Source organism: Triturus cristatus, chromosome 4_2, assembly GCF_964204655.1.
Source record: "Triturus cristatus chromosome 4_2, aTriCri1.1, whole genome shotgun sequence".
In the NCBI taxonomy this organism is placed as follows: domain Eukaryota; kingdom Metazoa; phylum Chordata; class Amphibia; order Caudata; family Salamandridae; genus Triturus; species Triturus cristatus.
Genome location: NC_140586.1, coordinates 51794789 through 51818222, shown reverse-complemented (window position 1 = coordinate 51818222; position 23434 = coordinate 51794789). Strand labels below are relative to the sequence as shown.

At 41.9% G+C, this 23434-nt stretch overlaps 1 protein-coding gene across 3 annotated transcripts in view; it reads left to right on the top strand.

Moving 5' to 3' along the window:
* Positions 1 to 23434, top strand: part of GTF2F1 (general transcription factor IIF subunit 1) — a 146488-nt gene that overhangs the window by 75812 nt on the left and 47242 nt on the right. For all 3 annotated transcript variants that reach the window (XM_085600446.1, XM_085600444.1, XM_085600445.1), the window contains exons 3-8: positions 7007 to 7053; positions 16137 to 16209; positions 16835 to 17028; positions 17383 to 17553; positions 21860 to 22065; positions 22287 to 22428. In XM_085600446.1, the coding sequence (XP_085456572.1) occupies positions 7007 to 7053; positions 16137 to 16209; positions 16835 to 17028; positions 17383 to 17553; positions 21860 to 22065; positions 22287 to 22428 (833 nt within the window). The remainder of the gene's footprint in view (positions 1 to 7006; positions 7054 to 16136; positions 16210 to 16834; positions 17029 to 17382; positions 17554 to 21859; positions 22066 to 22286; positions 22429 to 23434) is intronic.

Here is a 23434-nt window from a genome sequence, read left to right as displayed (position 1 = left end):
TAATGCTACTGCTATCTATCTTTGTGTAATCCAAAAGTAAAAACACAATAGTATTGGAAATTATACAACCTACTTTGGTTGCGAATTTTTCACACAACACTCTGTACAAATTCTTCTGGAGTGTTGATCCATTTCCCGTTCATGTACGGGAGCTCTTCTCACCTCACCAGGCATCCGCTCTGAGAAATGAGGCCCCGCTCTGTCCGTCGGTACCTCGGTTCTTAACAACCGAGGTACCGACGGACAGAGCGGGGCCTCATTTCTCAGAGCGGATGCCTTGTGAGGTGAGGAGAGCTCCCGTACAGGAACGGGAAATGGATCAACACTCCTGAAGAATTTGTACAGAGTGTTGTGTGAAAAATTCGCAACCAAAGTAGGTTGTATAATTTCCAATACTATTGTGTTTTTACTTTTGGATTACACAAAGATAGATAGCAGTAGCATTACATCATAGGTCCTGACGAAAGCCTGATTATCACTTAATCAAGAGGCTGAAACATGTAGACCCTTTTTCTATCTGGACTTGAGCAGTCATTATTTCAAAACCGCTCCTGCACTGGTTTTATTTCGTCACTTGAACAGAACCAATAAAGCATCATATCTGTTCAGTAGATTTTAAATTTTTCACTTTTCACTGCACTGCTTCCCTCACCACCATTACCAACTAAACCACATTATTGAGAACTTCGGCGGATACTAGATCTCAAACCGATAAGCAAGGTTTTTGTTGTCCATTGGTGCTGTTGCCCTGATTTCCATGGGGTTCACAGTCAGGGACACTGAATCCCAAATGATGGTGGTTGCTACCCAGTGGCTGATGGGATTTATCTTCACTTGCTGAAGTACTCACAAGCTTTATCACTCTTTCCTTGTTCTGACCCTAGGTTTCTGGATTTTGTAGTTATTGCAATGTCCCAGTGCTGCAGCCTGCAGTACAGGAACACTGGTCCTTGTTGAGAAATAGCGCATTACATTTGCTGTCCGCTAGGACAGGTATCACAACTGACCTTTTTTCCAACTTCAAAATGGCCCGACGAATTTCATGGATTGGTAGCTCACACAAGTCCCTTACAGGGTAATGTGTGGTGCTAAGTTTTAGGTCCCCAGGGTTGGTCAAACATATTTCGAATAGGGCCGGAAACCGCCAAATAAGGTTGGATGATATAAACATCCTCCCCTTGTATTTTTTTTACCAACCTAACATAGCCACCAGGGGTTTACATCTAAATTGGAAGGGGGTACCCCAAATCTGTGATGCATCTACCTATTGAATTCCCACATACAACTGTTTTGGCGCTCTTGCTTCCCTTGAAGATATCATTTGACTTTGTTCTGATACTGATGCACCGCCAACAAGACCATATGACCTTAGGGGCACTTGTAAGAATGGATGTGATCCACTCCCGCTGAGAACCAATGTACCAACTCCATCTGGGGACCACCTACATGTTGGGTTGGGACATGCGGGTGGTACCCCGGATTGGGGGGAATATGATCAAGGTGGGGTGGATTGTAGTAATGCTGTAGAGGAGGACCATCTTTCTATCCCCCCTACCCGTAGGGCTCCCTACGTTTAGTGATGGGTGCAGACAGGAGGTTATGATTAAGGATAATGTTCGGCCATTTGTTGACATTTCTAGTATTCATATCCAAGGGCCCAATAAACCAAACTTAACACTAGTCTGTTGGAATATTGCAGGTCTCTCCTCTAAAATTCCCTCAATTGAATGGTCTGCATTTATTGAAAACTATGATATCCTGGCATTTCAAGAAACCTGGGCTTTAGAACCAATTTGTCACCCAGGTTTTCTTAACTTTTATAAACCAGCCATGGGGGGACAGAGGGGTAGACCCAAAGGGGGACTTGTCATCTGGGTCAGACAGCAAGCATGCTTCACAGTGGAGGAAGTTAAGATCGATAATGGGGATGTTATAGCAGTCAAATTGCGGACAGGAAAGGCTGCAGAGTTGATGGTTATTAGTGTCTATGCAAGAGGATCCCCTGGGCACAAAGGGTCCACCACTGTTGCATTTTTAGAAGGGTTCTTAGGTAAACATAGGGGACGTAGCAACTTGATAAATGTAGGAGATTTTAATTGCACCTTCGAGCCCCTGGATCATGAAGATGGCAATCTCAGTCTTGAGGAGGATGTACAATGGGACATACCGTCCCTTGACCTTCCTCCCATTAAAAAATGGACTGAGTCGGCATTACAATTGAAAGGGCTATGTTTAGAACAGGGGTTAAGGGCAGTTAATGGGAGGTCCAAGTCTGACAGGCGGGGCCCTCATACTTTTAATAACGGCATAAGAAGTAGTCGGATTGATTTATATACTTCTCAATATGGAATTTTGGTCGTCCCTACAGGACATGGCAGTTCATGAACGGCTCGATAGTGACCATAATCCTTTGGTACTTTCCTTGCTGGTTCCTGGTCTTCCAATTTATGACCATGAGGAAAACGTTCATGCCAATTGGGAAGTGGAGCTTACCAAGGACTCCAGGAGAGTCAAATGGGCTAGGGTCGTAGTCTGTGAAGGGCACCTAATACAGATGAGGAGTTTGGTTGAGTTCCACCTTGCCACTCTACAAAATTATGATACCCAGGAGGATATAAATTATCATTCTGCAGGTTCACAACAAGCTTTTCTCTAAACTTAAATATTTTTGTACTAAAAAGCTTAAAAAAAAAAACAAGGAAAGAACTATGCGTAAAAGCAGCCTCGTGGTATAATAAACCATGGAGAGAGGCTTAAAGGAGTCTATCTAGAGCTATTAGATTAAAAAACATGGAAGACACTAAAAAGGCTAGGGTTGGGTATAGGCAAGTTCTTAAACAAGCAAAAAGGGATTGGGATGAAAAGCATTGGCAAAACTTACTGAATGCAAGTAAGGAAAAGAACCTGACTACATTTTGGCATCTTGTCAAATGGGGAAGTGGTGTATTATATCCAGCACCTGTAAATCATGTTCCACCGGAGAAGTGGATTACTTATTTCAAGGCTCAGTTTGCTGTTAGTAAGGATAGCTTAGTCCAATTTATAATGCCTAATACCACCACTACCCTGCATTTTTCCAAACAAGATGTTTTAAAAGTTATTAAATCAATCCCGAAAGGCGGGGCACCAGGTCTGGATTGTATACCTGCGGACCTGTTTACGTTTGATGGGGATAATTGGACGACTTATATTCAACATCTTGCCAATGCAATAGCAAGTGGAGCCCCCGTTCCGTAGTCCTGGTCTGGAGCAGAGATCATCCCGGTTTATAAAAAGGGGGATTGATCAAATCCTGGTAATTACAGACCCATAAGCCTCACTGACTGTATTTAAAAGATTTTTGCTAGACTTGTCCTAAGTAGAATCCAGACGTGGATCGAGGAAACGGAGATTTTATCACCAATGCAGGCAGGGTTCCGGCTACACACCTGTACTATTGATCAGGTTCTTAGGTTTGAAACTATTTATTGCAAGGTGGTAATTATAGGAGGGGGGACTTTATTTGCAGCCTTCATCGATCTCAAATCGGCTTTCGATCTGGTGCCCCGTGCTAAAATGTGGAGAGCCTTTTTAGACATGGGGATGCCATTAGAAATATTGGCTGTTCTAGTTACACTGCATAACTCTAATTTTGCTCGGGTACGTTGGGGCATTAACGGGGAAGTTACAAATAAGTTTTCCATCGCCAATGGGGTACGCCAGGGGTGCGTTCTTGCTCCGACCCGGTTTTCTCTTTTTATCAATAGGGTCGTGGAATACTATACAGACTACCCCACAAATGCCCCCACTCTGGCAGGTTTGAAAATACCCCTAATAATGTTCGCAGACGATACTCTGATATTATCTAAAACTCAGAAAGGACTGCAGACAGCACTTACTAGGTTTGAAGAGTTCTGCAGTGATCATGACCTTGAGGTGAATGTGGGGAAGACATAGTTTATGGTCCTCCATAACCGCAAGGCCATCAAAGGGAAAGTTTTTATGAATAAAGTTCAGCTTGAGCAGACCGATGTTTTTACGTATCTGGGAATTACCTTGGGGAGGAAATTAAAATGGAAATCCCAGATCGATAGGTTGGCTCTCAAACATGCCCAACTGACGGGAGTCCTCATGAAGGAGCAGAGACTATCCTATTCCAAACCGGTGGCCCCCGTTATAAAGATTTATGAAACTAAAATTAGTTCCTCAGTACTATATGGGGCTGAGTTGTGGGGGTTTGAAGATCTAACATCCCTGACTGTAGCTCAAAATAAGTTTGTGCGAGCTTTGTTACATCTTCTATCTTCTTCACCACTTATGCCTCTTTATCTCGATTTGGGATGTAACCAGCTTGAAGATCTAGCCCGATTTAGACCTGTGGCCTATTGGAGAAGGTTATGGGTTACCCCTGAATTGACCCTGTATGCCCAAGCTCTTCTTGAAACCAGGCAGGCTGATTGCTCAAGTAAGATCTCCTGATTTAGAAAGTTAAAAGACACCTTGAGTGAGATGGGGATGATCGGCTTATGGGATAACCCCTCAGGCACTACATTTCCTTCAAAGAAAGAGCTCAGGTCAGCTTATTGGAACATGATCAAGATGGAATGTTTTTCATCTAGAACAAGTCCTAGTTTGACGCGGGCCTTCCTGGAGAACAAACAAGAATATTTGTATGAAAGCTATTGGGATTTTATCACTGTTCCAAAAGATAGGAAACTGTATCATCAGTTCAGAGTGGGTTCACTCCCTATCAAGTCTTTTACAAGCAAATGGCACCCTCTGAATGAGGCTTACTGTATTGTATGTCCATCTCAGAAAGAAACAACCGCTCATGTTCTGTTTGCCTGCCCGGCCTACAAAGACCCCAGAGTTAGATGGCTTAAACCAGTTTGCTTAAATCTTGGCACAAGGTCGGGGGTAGAGGCATTAAGGATTTTAAAGACAGACACTTGTGAGCCTATAGCGATTGCTTTGGCAAAATTCCTGGGATGGATGTGGGCCATTTGTGCTAAACTAAAAAGAACCCTGTAGTAGCTAATAACTATTTTTAGCACTAGTACTAAGAGCTCATGATTGCTTTTTGTTCCATGATCATGTATATGGTTTTATTCTTTCTCTCATTGGACCTTGCGGTGATATTTGTTAAATTTGGAATTTTTACTACTCTCCTATTTCTGTCTTTGTTTAATATATTTTTAACACATGATGGTCTTTTAGGTTTAAATATTATGAATTTTTTTCTCAGATGTCCTTTTAATGGTGTATATTGTCTTTAATGATTTGATAAATCGAAATAAAGACGAATTGAATTGCAATGTACACCTGGAGGAGTCAGACCTTTCCTCTGACTTGAGAGACATCTTCAAAGAAAAACAACTTGCCCAATACTTGATGGTAGGGGTATCCTAAGGATGTGTACCTAGAGCCACACATGCTACAAGCACAACATTCTGCTCGTTAGACACATCAGTAGTTTGCACTGAGAAATTGATTTGATCAAGGTATGATACAAACTGAATTTCAGATTAATGAACATAATTGCTTACACAGCCCAATTATGAACTCGCAGCTGTGCCTGATTATGGCCTATGGGCTTTTACATTGATGCTAGAACTCTTTAGACCTGTCAGAAATTCCTGTAGAACTTTGCTAAAACCTAGTAGTTGTTTTGTAGAACCCTCTAGCTGAATTCCCCATTTATCTATTTAGTATTCTTTTTTTCTGTGAGATTAAAGTAATTCTCTTTTGATAAAACGAGCACTGGACTGACCAAAGAAACAACGTTTCTGTTTTACTGCTTTAGTTCTGAGTTTCTGCCCAACACACTACCTCCTTTGAATACTTTGACAGCTTGCTCTCACTATGTTCAGAGACACGGACGGAAGGGGTCAACTTTTCACTGTGCAGAACCGTAGTAGGGAGGCGCACACCAGAGTGAAATGACGCCACCCGCCACAATTGTGGCCCAGTAGCACCTGTTTGCTCAGTGTCTTCCTTCCCCCACAAAAACATGATCTGACTGTAAACTTCTAGGACAGTCCTTGTTAGTTTTCAGGATCAATGTGAAAGAAGGCCACAAATATGTCCTGGCATGATTTTTCCCAATAGTTTATTTGGGGATGTTTTCAGTGAATACATTCAAGAGCATGGATGCAAAATTGTTTTCTTCTTTCCTGAGATGATGGTTTTCTGGTTGGTGTGTAAGTAGTCATCATTTATTTAGCTGTTGTTGTGGTCTTGAGCTGTTGACGTGATGGGCTTTGTTTGAGTGACAGCAAAAACGTGGATGGTAAGTATATTTTTTTAAGTGTATTTTTGATAGGTAGGAGCGGCTGTGGATAGCAGACTAAATATTCTTCACAATAGGTATATGTTAGCAGTATGTGTTGAATAGGGCGAAGGTTGGCAGATAGTTAAATATCCTTGTTGGTGAATAAGAGTGGCAACTGAACATTACCTGCTGGATGGCTGAGTGATGTCGTGGTACAGTGTCACTAGTGTGTTGTTAACGCATGCAGAGCGTTCTTTGGATAATCCACAGGTTATGCCACACTGAAGATGCCCAATTGACTTCGACATGGAAGTGAAGAATATGCTCCGCACAGACTTTCATGCCCTAGTTGGCAGCTTGTCATTACAAGACAAACTTGGGGCTGGAATACTGAGACTGTTCTCTGTGTCCCATCGAATATCTATTATGTTTGCTCCTTGAGATGATCTCGGACTGTTGGGAGGAACATATTATACCAGTGTCTTATTTGTAGAGCAGGTGATTTCTAAGAAAGTTTCTAAAATTATTCTCCGTCATGCATTCTGAGCCAATGAACATATATTAAGTCCTTGGAATTGTGTTCTAAAGGTAGAATTGGTAAACGAGCCATACTTACTAATCAACTACAGAGATCCCAACACTAACAGCTGTACAGTGTGGGAGGGAGGAAGTTCGCTGTCTCTTTTCATTGGAAACTTTTTAAAGCTCAGTAGTGCATTTTAAGAATAATGCCTCCTGTTTTGGTTTCTCTTTTAGGGTGCAAGCAGCCAATTGGTAACTGACTATGTTGTCAGAGTTCCAAAGTAAGTTGTGAGGTTTATTTTCCTACATTGAAATGTTGTTTTGATTCTTTATCCTCATAGTTTGTCTAATTTGCATCCATTTCGTTGGTCTCTTCTTTATGACCGGGTGGGAGGGTTTAACCCTGGTATTAATATAGCTAGTTAATTTGTTACTCAAGGAGACAAATGCATGATTTCTGAGTGATGTGAGCTAATTTGACAATCAATGGTATCTTTTATGGCCACTGCAAGCGTTGACTGTCTGCTCGATGACTACTTTGAACCAACCTGTTTGAATCCGCTTACTGCTGGAGTTTCCATAAAACCCTGGAAATTAGAAAGGCAAGCATTCAGGGAAGGAGGTAACCTTAATATTTCAATCATTATGTGGGCTGGAATGTTCTTGTTGATCAAACCGGATTGGGTGGGGACTTCTGAACTCTTGACAAGACTAGCACTGCTAGAAAATCCTGTATGTGGTAATGTTTCTTAGCTAGGCACCTACTCCTGATCTTGGAGTAGATCTATTTGTCTCTATAATCCTAATGTTAATATAGACTAGTTATTCGATCAATCAAAGATTCTTTATTCAATGTCATAACCATCAAAGGTACAAAACATCTGAGTAATGCATACAATAGATTTCACTTCATTCAGTATCCTTGATGCATAAATACAATGTAATAAAACATTCAAATGGCATCATAAAGCTTAACCCTAGCAGTTATTAATTCCTAAAGATTTTATAACACCATGGGGATTTTACGCTCAAATTTGTCATGGCATGTGCAGATGTCCCTGTAAACATGCTCTCTCCTGGAAAAAGGCATGTTGGAGGGTGAGGTTTAATATGAATATGAGATATGCTCCGCTGGAGGGCCGCCTACTACAGGACCAGGTTCAGGCCAAGCTAGTTTCCTTGACTTATAAAACCCTACTTAACAACATGCCGGACGGACTGGTGAAACTGAAGAGTGTGTGGGAATCGAATCTAGGGGAGATGGACACGCTTGATTGGGAAATTGCCCTGATGCACCCTAGGGAAGTGGCAATAAAATCACGACTCCGACTCATCCAATTCAAGATCCTCCACAGAGTCTACTATGATCGACTCCGCCTACACCGGATGGGGCGGGCTACCGACCCTAGCTGTTTGTGGTGTGGACATGCCGAGGGCAACTTTTACCACACCATTTGGGAGTGTGGGGTCCTCCAAAGTTACTGGGCCAGGATAATGAGAGAACTCGGGGAAATACTTGAAGTGTCCCTACCCCTGGAGCCCAAATTAGTTTTACTGGGGATAACTAACGATATAGATCTGACTCAACCCCATCTCATCTTCCTGACATTAGCACAAGAGGTGGCCAAGAGGGATGTGGCACGGGAATGGGGAGCCGTGAACCCCCCGAAGCTTGACGAATGGAGGAGGGGGATGGACATATATATGGCGGCTGAAAGGGTTACTTACAAAGCGAGGGGCTGCCCGAATAAATTTTCCAGAGTGTGGGAGAAATGGCGACGTTATTATGGCCTGGATGGGGGGCTCTGAGGGGGTAGAGAGGGTTATTCTGGCAGCCTTATTGCATATGGGAGGGACTTGGATGCAGCTAATTCCCTACATGGATGGTGGGTTCTTCTATATCAATGCATTGATATGTTTTGCGCTATGCTGGGGGAGGTGGGCGGTGGGTGGTGGTGGGGTAGAAGGTGTTGGACGATTCAATGTGACATGCTTATTATGGTTTGTGTTGGAAATGCAAATAAAAATAATTATAAAAAAAAAAATATATATGAATATGAGACTGAAGGATGCTTTCATCGAGAGCCTGGGCCTTACTATGAGGACCAGATGGTGAACTTGTCCTTTACTGTGCCAGAGGGAAAGGGTCCTCCTTGTCAGAAGACAACTGTGTAAATATGAAAGAGGTTGTGTTAATTAACAAGGGGCCCATTCTTGGCCATACTTAAACGTTGTGAATCTTTATAAATTACCGAGTTGCAGGTTTGAATCTGCTTCTCATTCCTTGGTTCAGAGAAAATGTGTTTCTGTGAATGGTTCTGAGCTCCGAATGGTGGAGTTGCGGGATTTGCAATATTTCTAAGGTGTCTGAAATAGCACATTGTCTCTGACAATACTGTCCTGTTTCACTGGTGTCCTGAAGTCTTAGCCTGCGTTTTACCGCCCAGTTCATGTGGGAACCCCTCATATTCTCCCCCCTAATCCCCAGTGCTTAATTATGCTTTGGACTTTGATTTTGCTCTAGCTCTCCTCACTAAGTGTTTGCTGGTGTGGATTCTGACCTTTGCCTCTTGTAAATGTCAGAAGGATAGCAGAGACTTTTTTTTTCTTTTTATTAAACACGGGCATTTACTAAATATTATCTAAGGTTGCCCCTCCAGGCAACACCACTGAATAAATAGGCTACTGTTCAGCTTAGTCTTTGGGTAGTAAAAACTTTGTCAATTTGAAAAGGCCATATGGGCAACAAAGTATTCCCTCACAATGCAACAAAGGGAAGATAGAACAGTACAGCCAAGGGCAGAGGCTGTATTGAGCATCACAAAGTGACTGGTTGTCAGGGCGATCACTTGGACTTCTACGTCTTGGGCTGGCAGGATCACTGAGAGCACAGCAGTGAGTAGCAATTAGAGGGCAGCATCACATTGGCAAACTGGCAGCTAACAGGCTGAGGAGGAGGAGGAGGAATGACAGCAGTTTTTTAGTGGAGAGAGGAAGACCCATGGGACATGAGTTTTCTGGTAGGCTTTGGGAAGGTGTGCCTGTGTTCATTTGAACTTTTTCTGGGCAGCCGTATGTTTATCCCCAGTGTGCTCAATAATCCTATCGGCTCATTGGAGGCTCTTCTTTCAACTATATTTTTGACATCTGTGCCCTATTGTCAGGGATCGTACAAAGAGGACCTTTATGAAAGTGGATACTGCCCTGTGGCATTGCCATTAAAGTATCCAAAGGCAGGCAAGTAGAAATAATTAAAATGTATTCAAGTACATGCTCTGAACATTTGACAGCCCAGAGCATGGTACAGCATGAGACAAATTATTGAAGTTAAAGCTTCACAACACGAGCACCTATTTTTCTTCGCAACAGTGAATCAGTTTATCATGCGAGAATGTTGCACAGTCATTCTGTTGTCTAATGAGGGTATCATTTTTCCTATTATATGAAGTGTGAAAAACCTTCAAAGACATTGGTAAAGCAATATTTTTCAGAATTTAGACATAGCAAGTGGTAATATATGGAACATGTTTCAATTGAAGTAGATCCGGAACACTGCCTTTCAGGGGAATTTCTTTTCGCATCATACATCTCTAACGAAACAGAGCTACTCTCAGGTCCCTTGTTACTACTAGTCATAGGCATATCAGTGGAAACTTCATTTTCTTTTGCCCATGCTAACTAATCTGATCCTTCTTGCGTACTTCAGTGTTTTCTTTTGCAAATCATTTTTGCTTCTTCTTCAGTAACTCCTACTGTGTTTCTTTTATTGCACTAACCTTTCCCTTATAGTAAAATAGCTGCTCTCAAAACTCTGACAATAAACGTTAGAGCCCTTTTGTGCAACCAGTTTTGGAGATTTGATCAAAACCCAATCCCCCCCCACTTTGAACTAATTTATTTTAAATAGTGTTTTGAAGATCACTACTTGCACATAACTTTTTCACTCTCAATACCATGCATAGAATCACAATTAACGCTGTTAGTCTTAATGTCCTTTAACCTTCTTGGGTATAGCCTACTACTAGGATCTCTTCCTCCCAGACGTTTGTAAGGCGATATGCCAGTATACACATCTAGGGTAACAGTAAAACTCTACAATATCTGTTTCAAGAAGTCCTCCACAGAGTGGAGCCGCTGAGGCTTATTGAGTACTCTTTTAAAAACCGATTAGCCCTCTCAACTGGGCCAGTGGAAGAGGGACTGTTCAGGGCATCCTGCAAGTGTTTGATATCCCGTTGAAACAAGAAATGTTGCATGCACTCTGAAACAAAACGATTGCTGTTATAAGTAACCAATTGTCTAGTTGAACCCTCAACAGAGAAGTAATACTTAAGGATCTAGATCAAATTTTCAACAAAAGAATAATATATCTATAATTTGAATCCATCATGACCATAAAGATTTTTTTTGTAGAAGTTTAAATGGACTGGCAGAATTCATAGCAACTTTATGCCATGGGCACCTGGAAGTGGTACAGAATTGAGTGGATTCTCTCAAGTGTTTCGATGTTTATCTAAAACCAGAATACTCAAAGCAACTATCGAGCCACTTGAGCACTCGACTATCAAGAGAAGACCACCAGTAATGCTGTTATAGTGGTTTACAAGTATCTGTGACCATTCCCCCCCCCCCTCCCCACCAGTGTCCAACATCTGCTGTTTTTAATAACCATTCTCTTTGTGACACAGGTGGAATAAATCCTTCCTACCTCATGATCATCCCTTGGATGAGAGACCGTTCAGACGCTTCTTGAGCGTAATATCTTTATTAAGGAATCTAACATTGCTATTTGGGCCCCCCATTCCTTATGCTCTCAGTGACAATGCACAGCAAAGCATTTTGATGTGCCTCTCAGCCACTCTTTGACTTGTGTCCCTCAAAAATTTGTACAGCGTCCAATGCTGCTACTGCACATTCTGAATCATCAAAGTTTTTCACATCTGAATCCTCTGACAGTGGCAGGCATGAAAGGCAGTCCACTGTTTCATTCTTTCATGCAGGAATGTATTTGATAGCAAAACTAAATTCCTACAATTTAAATAACGGCTATAACAGTCTGATGAAAGCCTTTCCAATACCATTGCCACTCTACAAATAGACTAATGGCTTGTGATCCTTTAAAGATTTCAAATTTGACTCCCCCATGTCTAATTCTTACATTTCTTTATGGGCCAGGAACATTCAGGAGCCTCTTTCTACTGCACTGTAATTTCTTTCTGCTTGTCCTAAGGTATGTGATGTAAAGTAACTGTTTGCTCATGTCCATCTATGATTTGACTTAGAGAGTACCCAAACCTCGAATAGTATCTACCGTAATAATGCATTTCTTTGCCTGCTGCAGAGGAACTGAGCTGGTGTATCCATAATATATTTTTTTTTACTTTCACAAATGCTTCTTCTAACCAAACAAACATAGAGCTTTTTTAACTATAGGGTTCCACAACTACCGCATATCCGTACACAACGTGTGTTAATATTCACTTAACCCTAAGAAACTCATTAATGCATCTTTCACAACTGTCAGTTTAGCCTCTACAATTGCCTGACTCAAATTATATTTTTGTAGACTTTCCCTGTCTCATGGTCATCCCTCTGTCTCTCAAGTTGTCCAACACCTGTTCCAGACTGACATAAAATGCTCACGTATCCTTTGAAAAATGTAATCCTGGAATGGCTATACGCCAGGCATACCATAAAACAAGCCATCCATATTTTTTTTTATAAGATGCTTGCCACTGAGGCAAGACCAAACATTAAATGTAAGTAATTAATTGCACCAGAATGCATCACAAAAGTTAATTCCTGTGATTTTACTGTCAAGAAAACTCTATTATATGCTGAATGGAAATCCTCAATAGAAAAATACCTGTATTCCCCTAAATTGGCCAGCAATTGAAAGCGTTTAAAGGGTTGACAGTAAAAATAAATATTTTTGTTGAGAGTGAGTAACTGTTGGTGAGACCCATTTACACATCTGTGGGTTGAATTATCCCTTCAGAACCGAGATTATCAAGCAGATACCTAACTCCTCTTTTTTATTTTTTTAAACCCTTAGCAGAACTGGTCTGCATTAATGGACAACTGGAATTGCCTGAACGTTTAGACAAATGTAGTGTGCAAAGCATTTTTACTTTACCAGTGCAGTTAGTATTCTTCAGGAAATTAAGAATTTAATCTGCTTATAAATTCTCACAGGCAATGCAATCATCTACCTGTAAAATGTGCATATCTCCAAGAACAACTGCAGCATTCACACATGGTTTCAACCATAGACTTAATCTAGCTAGGCCCTGCCAATCGGTGACATCTTTTCCCTTTATGGAAACATACATTTTGGTAATGGTGTTCGTGTTGAGACACTAAAATGTACTGTTTAAAAAAGCCAAGCCTGTCAATATTCTGTTCCCCAAATGCTTTGAGATTAATCTCAGTGTTGGATAATAGAAAATCCCTATCCCAATATTCCTAAAACGTCCTCTCAGAAATTATTGTGCTAGGTCAACCAGAATCTGCCATCATCTGAAGAATTAATCCATTTATTCACACCTCAGACAATTTGCTTTTTTCACTGATTGAGATTGACAAGTCAAGTCAGTTACTGCGGCTCACACTATTCAATTTCACTCTGCATTCATCTTGTACATCAGTGGACTGGAGAGCAAAACGATCAGAACAAATGGTATCCATTGTGTCTGGCTGCTTTTGTCCCTCTCCGACATTGCAGCATGCATGTACCCATCTCCTTCCCATCCCCCTAATACTACATAAATCTGGTGGATATGGTTGTTAGCCAACCGTATACATTTGTGTAGTCAAGATTTCCTCTACTACTTTGAAACCAATGCGGCCCCATTTTCTGCAATGTGTTCTTCCAGGGCAGTGAGAGCACTTCAGACATCAGAAAAAACCATACTATCCTGAACCATCCCAAACTGGTCCTGTTTTGGCCCCCAGGGCTTTGAGTCTGCAAAAACCATTCAACAATGGGAAGTTGTCCTCCAGGATTGGAGGAGCTTTTGAGCTTTTCAAAGTAACAGCCCGTCACCACCTGAAGTAAGTGCAAAAACTCCTGTTGATTGGCATCCTATTTTGGTGGTTGGTTTTGAGGTGGACATTTTAAAAAACAATAGGCTGGACTTTCTTTTTAGGGGCAGCTCTTTTTAATCTTAGAGCATCCTTGGGTACCTGAGATGTCTAGATCAAAGTTAAAGTAGCCCTGCTTGTACCTAGTCACCTAAACAACTACTTCTAGATATGCGCCCTGAGCGCTTTCTGACTCTATCCAGATTGACCTAAAGCAGCCCCCTTAGAACAACATTGACCAAAGGGTTATATGTTAAACAATGAGCAAGATGGTGCATCAGTTAGTCTGAGGTTTATTCCCTGACGCAGTAGGTGTCGGGTACTTCTGGTTTTCTTTCCTGATCATAATTTTAAATGTGCTTCTTTCCTCCTAAAATAAAACATCATCTTTTCTAAAAGTTACTTATTAACTGGACATTCAGGTTACCACCAAGACAATTGTGCTAAAAGGAAGTACTTATCAACGGGAGCCGTTTCAATTTGAGTAATAATATTGTGGCTGTAGACCCAATGGTGAACGACCTTGATCCACAAGAGTACGGCCCAGTTGCCTCCACTACACCAGGACACAACCACAGGCTTTTCAAAAGTAAGCGGCCAGGGGCTGCATCATGTAGATGACCAACTGCTGTGTTCAAGGTACCATGCTTGGGAGCTTGCATAGTCTATTTCACCTGAATAGGGTGTGCCAAGTGTAGGGACTTTGACACAACGCGTAGGGCAGTGTATGATACTACTACTAGAACCGCGTAGAAACACGACACCAGTTTAGTGAAGGAAAAGCATGGATTCTCAGAGCATTTAGGAGTTGAGGACATCTGAGTGGTGCTGTGCCCCACCCGCCCTCTAAAAGCACGCTAGAGGTCCAGGTACACAGAACTGTTGAAACATCTCTGAATACCCTCGGTCAGTTGATTCAACCGCTGCAGGTCTTTCTGGCCATCTGTTTGTAACTGGGAGCCTTCTCTGTGCTGTGCGTTTTAGCACCCTGCTTCCTTCCATCACCACCTGCCAAAATAACCTGCAGCTCCAGCTTGGCTGTAAGTAATTTGCGAGGCTTTATCATTCCCCTGCTTCCTTCTGTAATTCATGCCTTTTTGGCCAGTGACAGGATGCTCCACCTCCCCTCAGTATGCCACTTATGAGTAGTATCGCCTTGATCTTCGTAGTAAATCTACCAGGGGACATCTATAGCTACAGAACGTCTCTTGCTGGGCACATCTCGTGCCCCCTTATGCACTTTATTTGGCCTGCACTGGCATAGCCGCCTTGGGATCAACAAATTGTCTTGCCCGTGGTATACTGCAGAGGTAAATAGTGGTTATGATGGTGCATACCAAGCAGAACTCATGCAAAGGCAGCCTCCATTGAGCATAGACTGCTGCTCCCCTATTTTATCAGCTAAGAAAAACTGCAGTGTATGCTCGTTTGATTATAAAGAAATTGTGTAAACTGAGTGAACATCTAGATGGTAAATAAGGAATGTGGAAACTCTTATTTCTTCACATAATTTGCATCAAAGCACTAGAGCCTTCAAAAGCAAACCTTAATTGTGCATCAAATACCAGTCTGACAAGCACAACACTGTACTGAAAGGTTCGATTCTTATAGGGATATTTAGAGTTTGAACATGGCGGTACCAAACGGACGGTCTGCCCACTCTGTAGAGTTGGCTGGACTGCCATGCTTTTGCTGGTGGTGCCCCCGCTGGCTCTTCTGGCGGAAACCTTACACTGCCAGCCTGACTGACTTTGGGCCGTTTGTGTAAGCACATCAGACCATCCGCTCTATGTAGAGCAAACAATCTGATGTATTTTATTTAAAAAATGTTTTATTCAGACTGCGTGGGAAAGCCTGCCAGTCCAGAACAGCAAAAAAGAAAAATTAACCTCACTCTGTGGGAGAACCTCCAAGGGTGTCGTGGTCATTAGGATTTTGCTTTACACAAACAAACTCCCGCTTTGAGAGTTTTTGTAAAACAAAATGCCATGGCGGCGCTCCTCTTGAAGGCACAGATCCCCACCAATCTCTAAATACTGCGAGTGGTAGTCTACCAGAGGATCTGAGGTTACATTGGGCCCTTAGATTGCACACCTCCTGGCCTGAGAGGAATCAAAGAGCACAAATGTGGCAGCAGAGTTACAGTACAGCATTCCTAAAATCCAGCATTAAAAGTTGTGCCATTTGAATTGTTGTGGTTTCCAGTGATCACATCAGGCACTGAGGGTAGTATTTATATGTATTTATTGAAAAACTCACTCTTTTTTTATTTTAATGGCAGAAACACCACAAAGAAATACAACCTCATGGGCTTCAATGCGGCAGAAAAAATCAACTTTGCAACATGGACTCAGGTAAGGCTGGCGTGGTTGCTCAAGCCAGGCAGGGCATGAGGAAGTATAGGATCCATATGAGACAGAAAACCAGAGCAGCGTTTGAGGAGAACTTGGAAGGCCGACAAGTCCACAGAGCTCTGGAGCTAGGCAGTATTAAAAATGTGTTAGTTAGCTGGGATTAATTTGGGGGAAATTTGAAGTTGTGCATGCAGATACAAGCTAGATTTGGCTGATGTCGTAAGTCTATAGGCGAGCATGGGGAGAAGGAAAGGGCCTGTGCCTGTGGCACTGGTTGCGTTCTGCAGCCTGACTTTGTGGCCTGGACTTTGAGCCAGGAGTAGTGGATACTGGTTCAGTGGCTTCTTAAGTTGGGCAGGGTGGAAGTCGCTGCTGCAGGAGTTGGGTTGGGCCGCTGTGGGGGCCAGAATGGCAATGGGGAGGAGTGCTCATGCCAGCTTCAACCCTGTGCTGAAGCTAGGCTGCGCATGGAAATTTAGCTTCCCTCAAATGGGGTAGTCACACAGTTTCTTGTGGACTGTAGCAAAAGAGGAATGGTTTTCGTTTGAAAGTCATTTCTTTTATTGCTGCGCTCTTCCTTTTTAAAGCTCTATGGTTCTGTTCCCACAATTCTGTCAACTTTCAGGCTAGAATGGAACGGGACCTCAGCAACAAAAAGATTTACCAGGAGGAGGAGATGCCAGAATCGGGTGCTGGAAGTGAGTTTAACCGCAAGCAGCGCGATGAGGCGTGGAGGAAGAAGTTTGGCATTGTCCACAAGGAGTTCAAACCGGAAGACCAGCCATGGCTGCTAAGGGTGAATGGAAAGGCAGGACGCAGGTAAATGTCGCTGGTTATCGGCTGCAATATGTGGAAAGGAAGATGGAGCAAACTTGTGCATTATTAATGTGGGGAAGTGGGACATCCGTGCAATATCATGAATTGGAAAAAGAAACCGATCAGAGAAGTAGAAAAATTATGTGAGAGAAGACTTTGCAGCCAGCAGACTGACGGTTATTGTTAGGCTGGGAAAATTCGGAGATGGGTAGGGAGAAAAAGGCTAAAGGTAGGGGACCTTTGAGCTGTAGTTTATAGTGGTGGAACTGGGGTTGGAAGAGTAGGAAGCAAGGTACTGGTGAGTTGATGTTGAAGGAAAAATGTCTTCCTCTATATTGCTGCTTTTGCTTTTTTTAGATTCAAAGGGATCAAGAAAGGAGGAGTGACTGAAAATGCATCCTATTACATCTTCACCCAGTGCCCGGATGGGGCCTTTGAAGCTTTCCCAGTGCACAACTGGTACAACTTCACCCCTATTGCCAAGCACCGGACACTTACTGCAGAGGAGGCTGAGGAAGAATGGGAGAGGTAAGTCTGTAGCCATGACAAGGGGGCAAGGATTGCTTGCATAGCTAGAAGTAAATGGGGCCCGTTTGTTATCACTGTTAAATTGTTTGTATATCAAAAAGAGTTGGAAGGTGGTATGAAGAATGTTTGTTTGCATGGGAGGAGGGAGTTTGTGATAGTGTGACAAGACGACAATCGCATCTGTAACTTATCCCAACTAATCCTCCACTTCCTCGTCACACCTTTAAGGAGAATTATGCCTTCAACTGTTCACGATTATTGCCTGACACCCCAGAGAGGGGTGCCCTTACAACTTTTCTCCTTCCTTCTTCTAAGCCTCCGATTCACATACATGGTCAAATGTAAATGTGTATGCTTTTTTTTTGGTAGCCATGGGCTTGGAGTCGAAACATTTTCTATGTGATCTGATCATTTGATAAGTATAAAAATGTATAAAATCTCAGAGGGTTTGACGTGATGCGGTATGCGATGGCGCCTACTCGTATGTACGTAAGTATATTGCAATACAAATTTGCACGGTGCTACAGGTAGGGGAATAACCCTAAACCCCCAATATAGACCGAAGTCTACGATTAAAGCAAAAACAGATGACCCGTGCACACATGAGAATATTAACAGTATAGATTACTGTCAGTGAACAAAAACACAATTCTAACAGCGGTCAGATGGCGTTTTCTTTCTTTTGTGGTTTTTAATTGGTGATCAATTGCCCAGCCAACACGTGTTTCGTCTGGGTGTTAACCCACAACTTCAGATATTCCGGTATCTGATACTTCCACACACTTCTATGCATACTCGCTGATGCCCCATATCAGGATCACATTAGTGCTCCTGTTCTGGTACTGACCTCATAATTTCGCATTGTCCTTTCTACCCATATTTGCTAGCTGGGACGGAATTACAACCGGCGTAGAGAACTTTACTCTTTCTGACAATCTGTCCAATAGCCCTGAAGAAGTCGTGGGTTAACACCCAGACGAAACACTTGTTGGCTGGGCAATTGATCACCAATTAAAAACCACAAAAGAAAGAAAACGCCATCTGACCGCTGTTATAATTGTGTTTTTGTTCACTGACAGTAATCTATACTGTTAATATTCTCATGTGTGCACGGGTCATCTGTTTTTAGTATAAAAATGTAGCTAGGGCTCTGGTATAGTAGTTTCTAGGATAAAATTACCACTCCAAAAATAGAATGAGTGAAGTGTGCATGGTTAGGGGCTGTTGTATGTGTAAGTGAGGAGACCGTCTTCTCAAGTTAAAGTGTATAGAGTGGAAGAGAGTGTCTGGTAGGAAGTAGAAGGGAATGTGTACATATGGCTTGAAGGGAACACGTGCGACAGTGCAAAGAGCTGTTTCAAGAATCATTGCCTGTTGCCGAGGGAGAGGGCTGCAGTTGTATGTCTTAGGCCAGATTATATGATCGAGTATGGGAGAATATTATAATTTAAGGTACATTCAACTAAGTTCATTGCTGTTCATTGGTTTAAATAACAAGTGACTTGGTAAAGGTACAGTCTATCTATTGATTTCTCTAGTAGAGATTATAGTGGCCCTGCTGGGTATGGCTTTTACTATCCTTAATGTTATGTGGATTTTCTACTATGATCTTTTCCAGAACGGAACAATCCTATTTATGTAGACTTCTGTGGCTAGTGGTATGTGTGAGCCAAATTCCATTTCTGCTGTATCAGTCTCCCATTCTCTAATTGTAGATCTCTTTACTGAGAGGTGTATTAACTGTTCAGATTCATACTGAGAAAGAGCTAGAAAGTGGGTCACTTTTGGTTTGAAGTAATTTAGGACACTTGTTCCATTGGTGAACCTTGTGCAGAACCACCGATTTCTCAGGAATACGTCCTGGTGTATTCGATTAACCAGCTACTCATACAGACTAAACCACAAAGCCTTTTCTGAAGTAGTTGATGGCCAGTTGAAACAATTGTTTTAAATTGACAGTATAACCTTTTTGTAACTTGACTCTGGCCTCCTGTGACAGGCATTCTAAAATGTAAGAACAACCCTGTAGGTTCAAGAGTTATATATAGTGCTAAAGTGCTGTCTGGCAGTTGGTTTAGAGCACTCTGCGACACAGTAAGCATTTAGAAAAACCAAACCAAAGTCGTGTTTAGACAGTTGTAGTAAGCGGAAGGAGGATCCTCTATCAAGGAGTAAACACTCAGAGTTGATTATCTGACTCCGCTGCACTCTTAATTCTTTGTGGCAACCTGCAAGGTTGCCAATTTCAGTGTGCATATGCACTGAATGACATTATCGACAACTTCAAAGAAAGATGTGCTTCAGTGTGAGAGTCCTCTTGAGTGACAATGCCTCAATTCGGAGTCTGACAGAAATGTACCCCCATATAGTACTTTAAGGTCACAGGATGTGGTTAATAACTACAATATTGAAGCAAAGGTTGGGGCAGGGTACAAATGAAGGTCCAGTACCTGGGCTCTGAAAACAATAATCAGGTCAGCACTATTGATCTAATAACTACAATACCCAAACCTAATCTTGCTCAACATCTATTGCTGCTTAAAGAAACACATTTATTACAATCCATGAAAAAATATAAAGTCGTTTTATTTTATTCACAAAGGATTTCAAATTTGATCAAACATTAAATCACTAAACAGTTTATAAATACCTTGTATATTCAGTCCAATTTCATTGCATGAGATATTCCTCATTGTACGAAATGACTCAATACACCACACATTCATTAACTTCACTCATAAAAACAGTAATTCCTGGACAAGAAACTCGACCCTCGAAACTGTGTCCATTATTATTTCCTGGATTGTATTTTACACAGTCTACATCCAGGAGCCCTAAAATCAGGGGAGAGTCAACACACATTTTGATGGCTCTGTTATGAATATGAACTATTTTCTACAGTACCAGCATCCAAATTACACACTTTATCCATGGAGGGTTTCAAGTCTTTTTCAATCCTAAACCACAATAGAACCCTCATTTTACGTGATATCTATTTTACAAATTATACATAGATAGTAATCCTATATACAAATAAGAAAATATTTGTTTATTGAAATCCATGCAAGGCTTTAAGTGAAACCATTTCATAGACGTCCCCACACGGCAACATGAGTTGCGTGCAAAATAAAATAAACACCAGACAAGTGCCCTCATTCCAATTGTAAAATGACTAGTTACAAGGACAGTAATAATACAGCAACTAACTTAAATTTATATTAAAGCAAAACAAACTGTTTTCATAAATGTTAGATCTAAGACCTAATGTTCTTTTGAGTAAGCTTCCTGTTGCTGAATTCCAGGGCTTGTCCTATGCACTACTGTAACATAAATCAAACAATCATATCTGAGGATGACTTGCCCAAAACAAAAAAAAACAATCTCAAGTGGCTCAGCCCCCTTGTATAGGCTGACTCGTACCTAAAAATATAAAGGACCAGGTAAGAATTCATGTAGAGATATAAAACGCAGGGCTGTACTAGAACTGATGGGGGGGGGGGGGGGGGGGTTCACTCAGGCTTGCCCGAAGGTTTATTCACCCAGGTGGTCAGGCCTTAATCATATAATTAATATAGGCATTAATGTATTGTTTCATATTAATATTCTACCTATGCTGGATACTGTCTACACAGTGGTTCTTCTCATGAAACCATATATCGTGTGGTACCTATCTAAGTTCAAATCATAGGGTCACAAAATACCATTCTAAAATGCATATCATTTAGCTTTAATAGATTAACATGCCTTGGTTTAACCTACATAGTATGCATGTTTCCTTTCCGAGTCCTATCTTAAACCCTGCTGCTAACTCTGTACTGCAATTGTGGTTTGATCCAGCTAAAATAACTTGATTGGGGCTACATCAGATAGAGAAGCCTGCCATGGTATGGTTTCAACTGAAATTGTACTTTTTAAGACCTTAATTGCCTTATCCCTCTGGGGACGACAGGGGTGTTCATTAGTATTCATTTTTTACTAAAATCGTTCTGTACTATTTAATTTGACCTGTGTAATATATAGCCCTGCGAAATGGAATATACTGCATTATAAACTTCTAAAAGAAAGCAACACTTGGCCAAGACTGCTGTACATAGTTCACTAACTAGTTTTTTGAAGCATACGGACAGTCTGATTGCATGTTGGATGGCTCAAAAATGTAGACCTTTTGGGTTGGATAAGGGGTTAATGAAGTCTGTGGGCTCAGACAGGGCACCACGCAGGTTTGTATACCTGTCTTTTATTCTCTCATGTTGGCGGCATCTGCAGGTGCCCAACTGTTCATGTCACCTTTGTACTCTGCCATTAGGCGCAACAAAGTGCTGAACCACTTCACCATCATGCAACAGCGTCGACTTCGGGACCAAGGTGATGATGATGATGATGAAGATGAGGACAAGGATAAGAAGGGCAAGAAGAAGAAGAAGAAAAAGAAAACCAGTGATCTAAAAATTCACGATTTAGAGGATGACCTGGAGCTGAGCACAACAGAGAGCGAGAGCGGCAGTGGTGGTGGTGAGTGGATCAGAGTGTCATATCTCTTGAGTGTCATCGGAGGACAGTACAGTTGGGATTGTGACTTGGCACTGCGGCTGCAAATATGTCTTGGAAGCTGAGTGGAGACATAAACTTGTGATTTGAATGGGAGAGGAAGGCAACAGATAGTGTGAAGAAGTTGACTGAGCTGGCACCAAAGCCCCATAAGCATCTTCTCATTTTGTTTTCTCTTTGCTCAGAGGACAAACCACCAAAACCGAAGAAAAAGGCAGCACCTGGGAAGAAGAAGAAAAAGAAGGGGTCTGATGACGAAGCTCTGGAGGAGAGTGATGATGGGGACTTTGAGGGACAGGAAGTGGACTACATGTCTGACCAGTCTAGGTATGATTAAAATGGGCATCCAACAAATTCAGATGGCGGTGGGGGTTCAGTGTCAGTCCTTGTAAGGAGGAGGAGAAGAGGTTAGCAACCAGTGGCTGCAAGGAAGAGAAATGATGTAGATCCCTTGTTGGTGAGTGCGTGCACAGTTCAAGTAAGTAAGAGATAGCGTCTCTAAGTGCTTCTGGTGATGACCAAAGCCCTTGAGGTCTGGGGGTGATGGGGGCAGAGTGATAACCAGTGGACTTGAGTTGGGTGAGCCACAGTGTCTCTGGAAAATGGGTGGTGCTAATGATTCCAAAAATGGCCATGATTGAAGTTTTGTCTCTCATTGATGTTGCCACCTTACACTTCCACCTATACCAAATTTGAGTATGGTGTCCCACAGGAGTCATACCAGAGAACAACCTTGTTTAACATATGTGGTCCATCGTAATAGATCGGATGAGGTGGACCTTAGGACATACGGTGAAGATGCCCGGATAATCATAAAAAAATCATTATGATTTCTTCCAGGCGCAGACTAATTTTATGGACTGTATGAAATATGTAGCAAATTCAAAGGAAAGGAATGGTCTTAAGCTTATTACAGACAAGACAGATGTACTGATTTTAGGAGAATTATCATTTATCTAGCTAAATGCATAGTGGTCATTGCTGGTAGAATGTCCCACCCCAGTAAACTCTGTTGATAATCTCTGGTTTATGTTTAGCAGTAATATTGATTGTTCAGCACTGATGGCAAAATGTTCATAGTCCTGGTTTTTTATACATGTGCACACTGGAAATTCTCCAGCCAGCTGCTCAAAAATTTGAAAGGATGCAGGCATTAGGAGTTGTTCCTTAATTATTATAATGCATTCTATTTGGCAGTATCCCCTAAAACAAACTCCAGAGCACTCTAGCTGCCATAAGGCCATCCATAGAACAGTTGCAGCATAAAATCTCTGATCACTGTTCATGTACCTACACAGAATCTGCTTTCAGCCAAAACATGCATACTAACTCC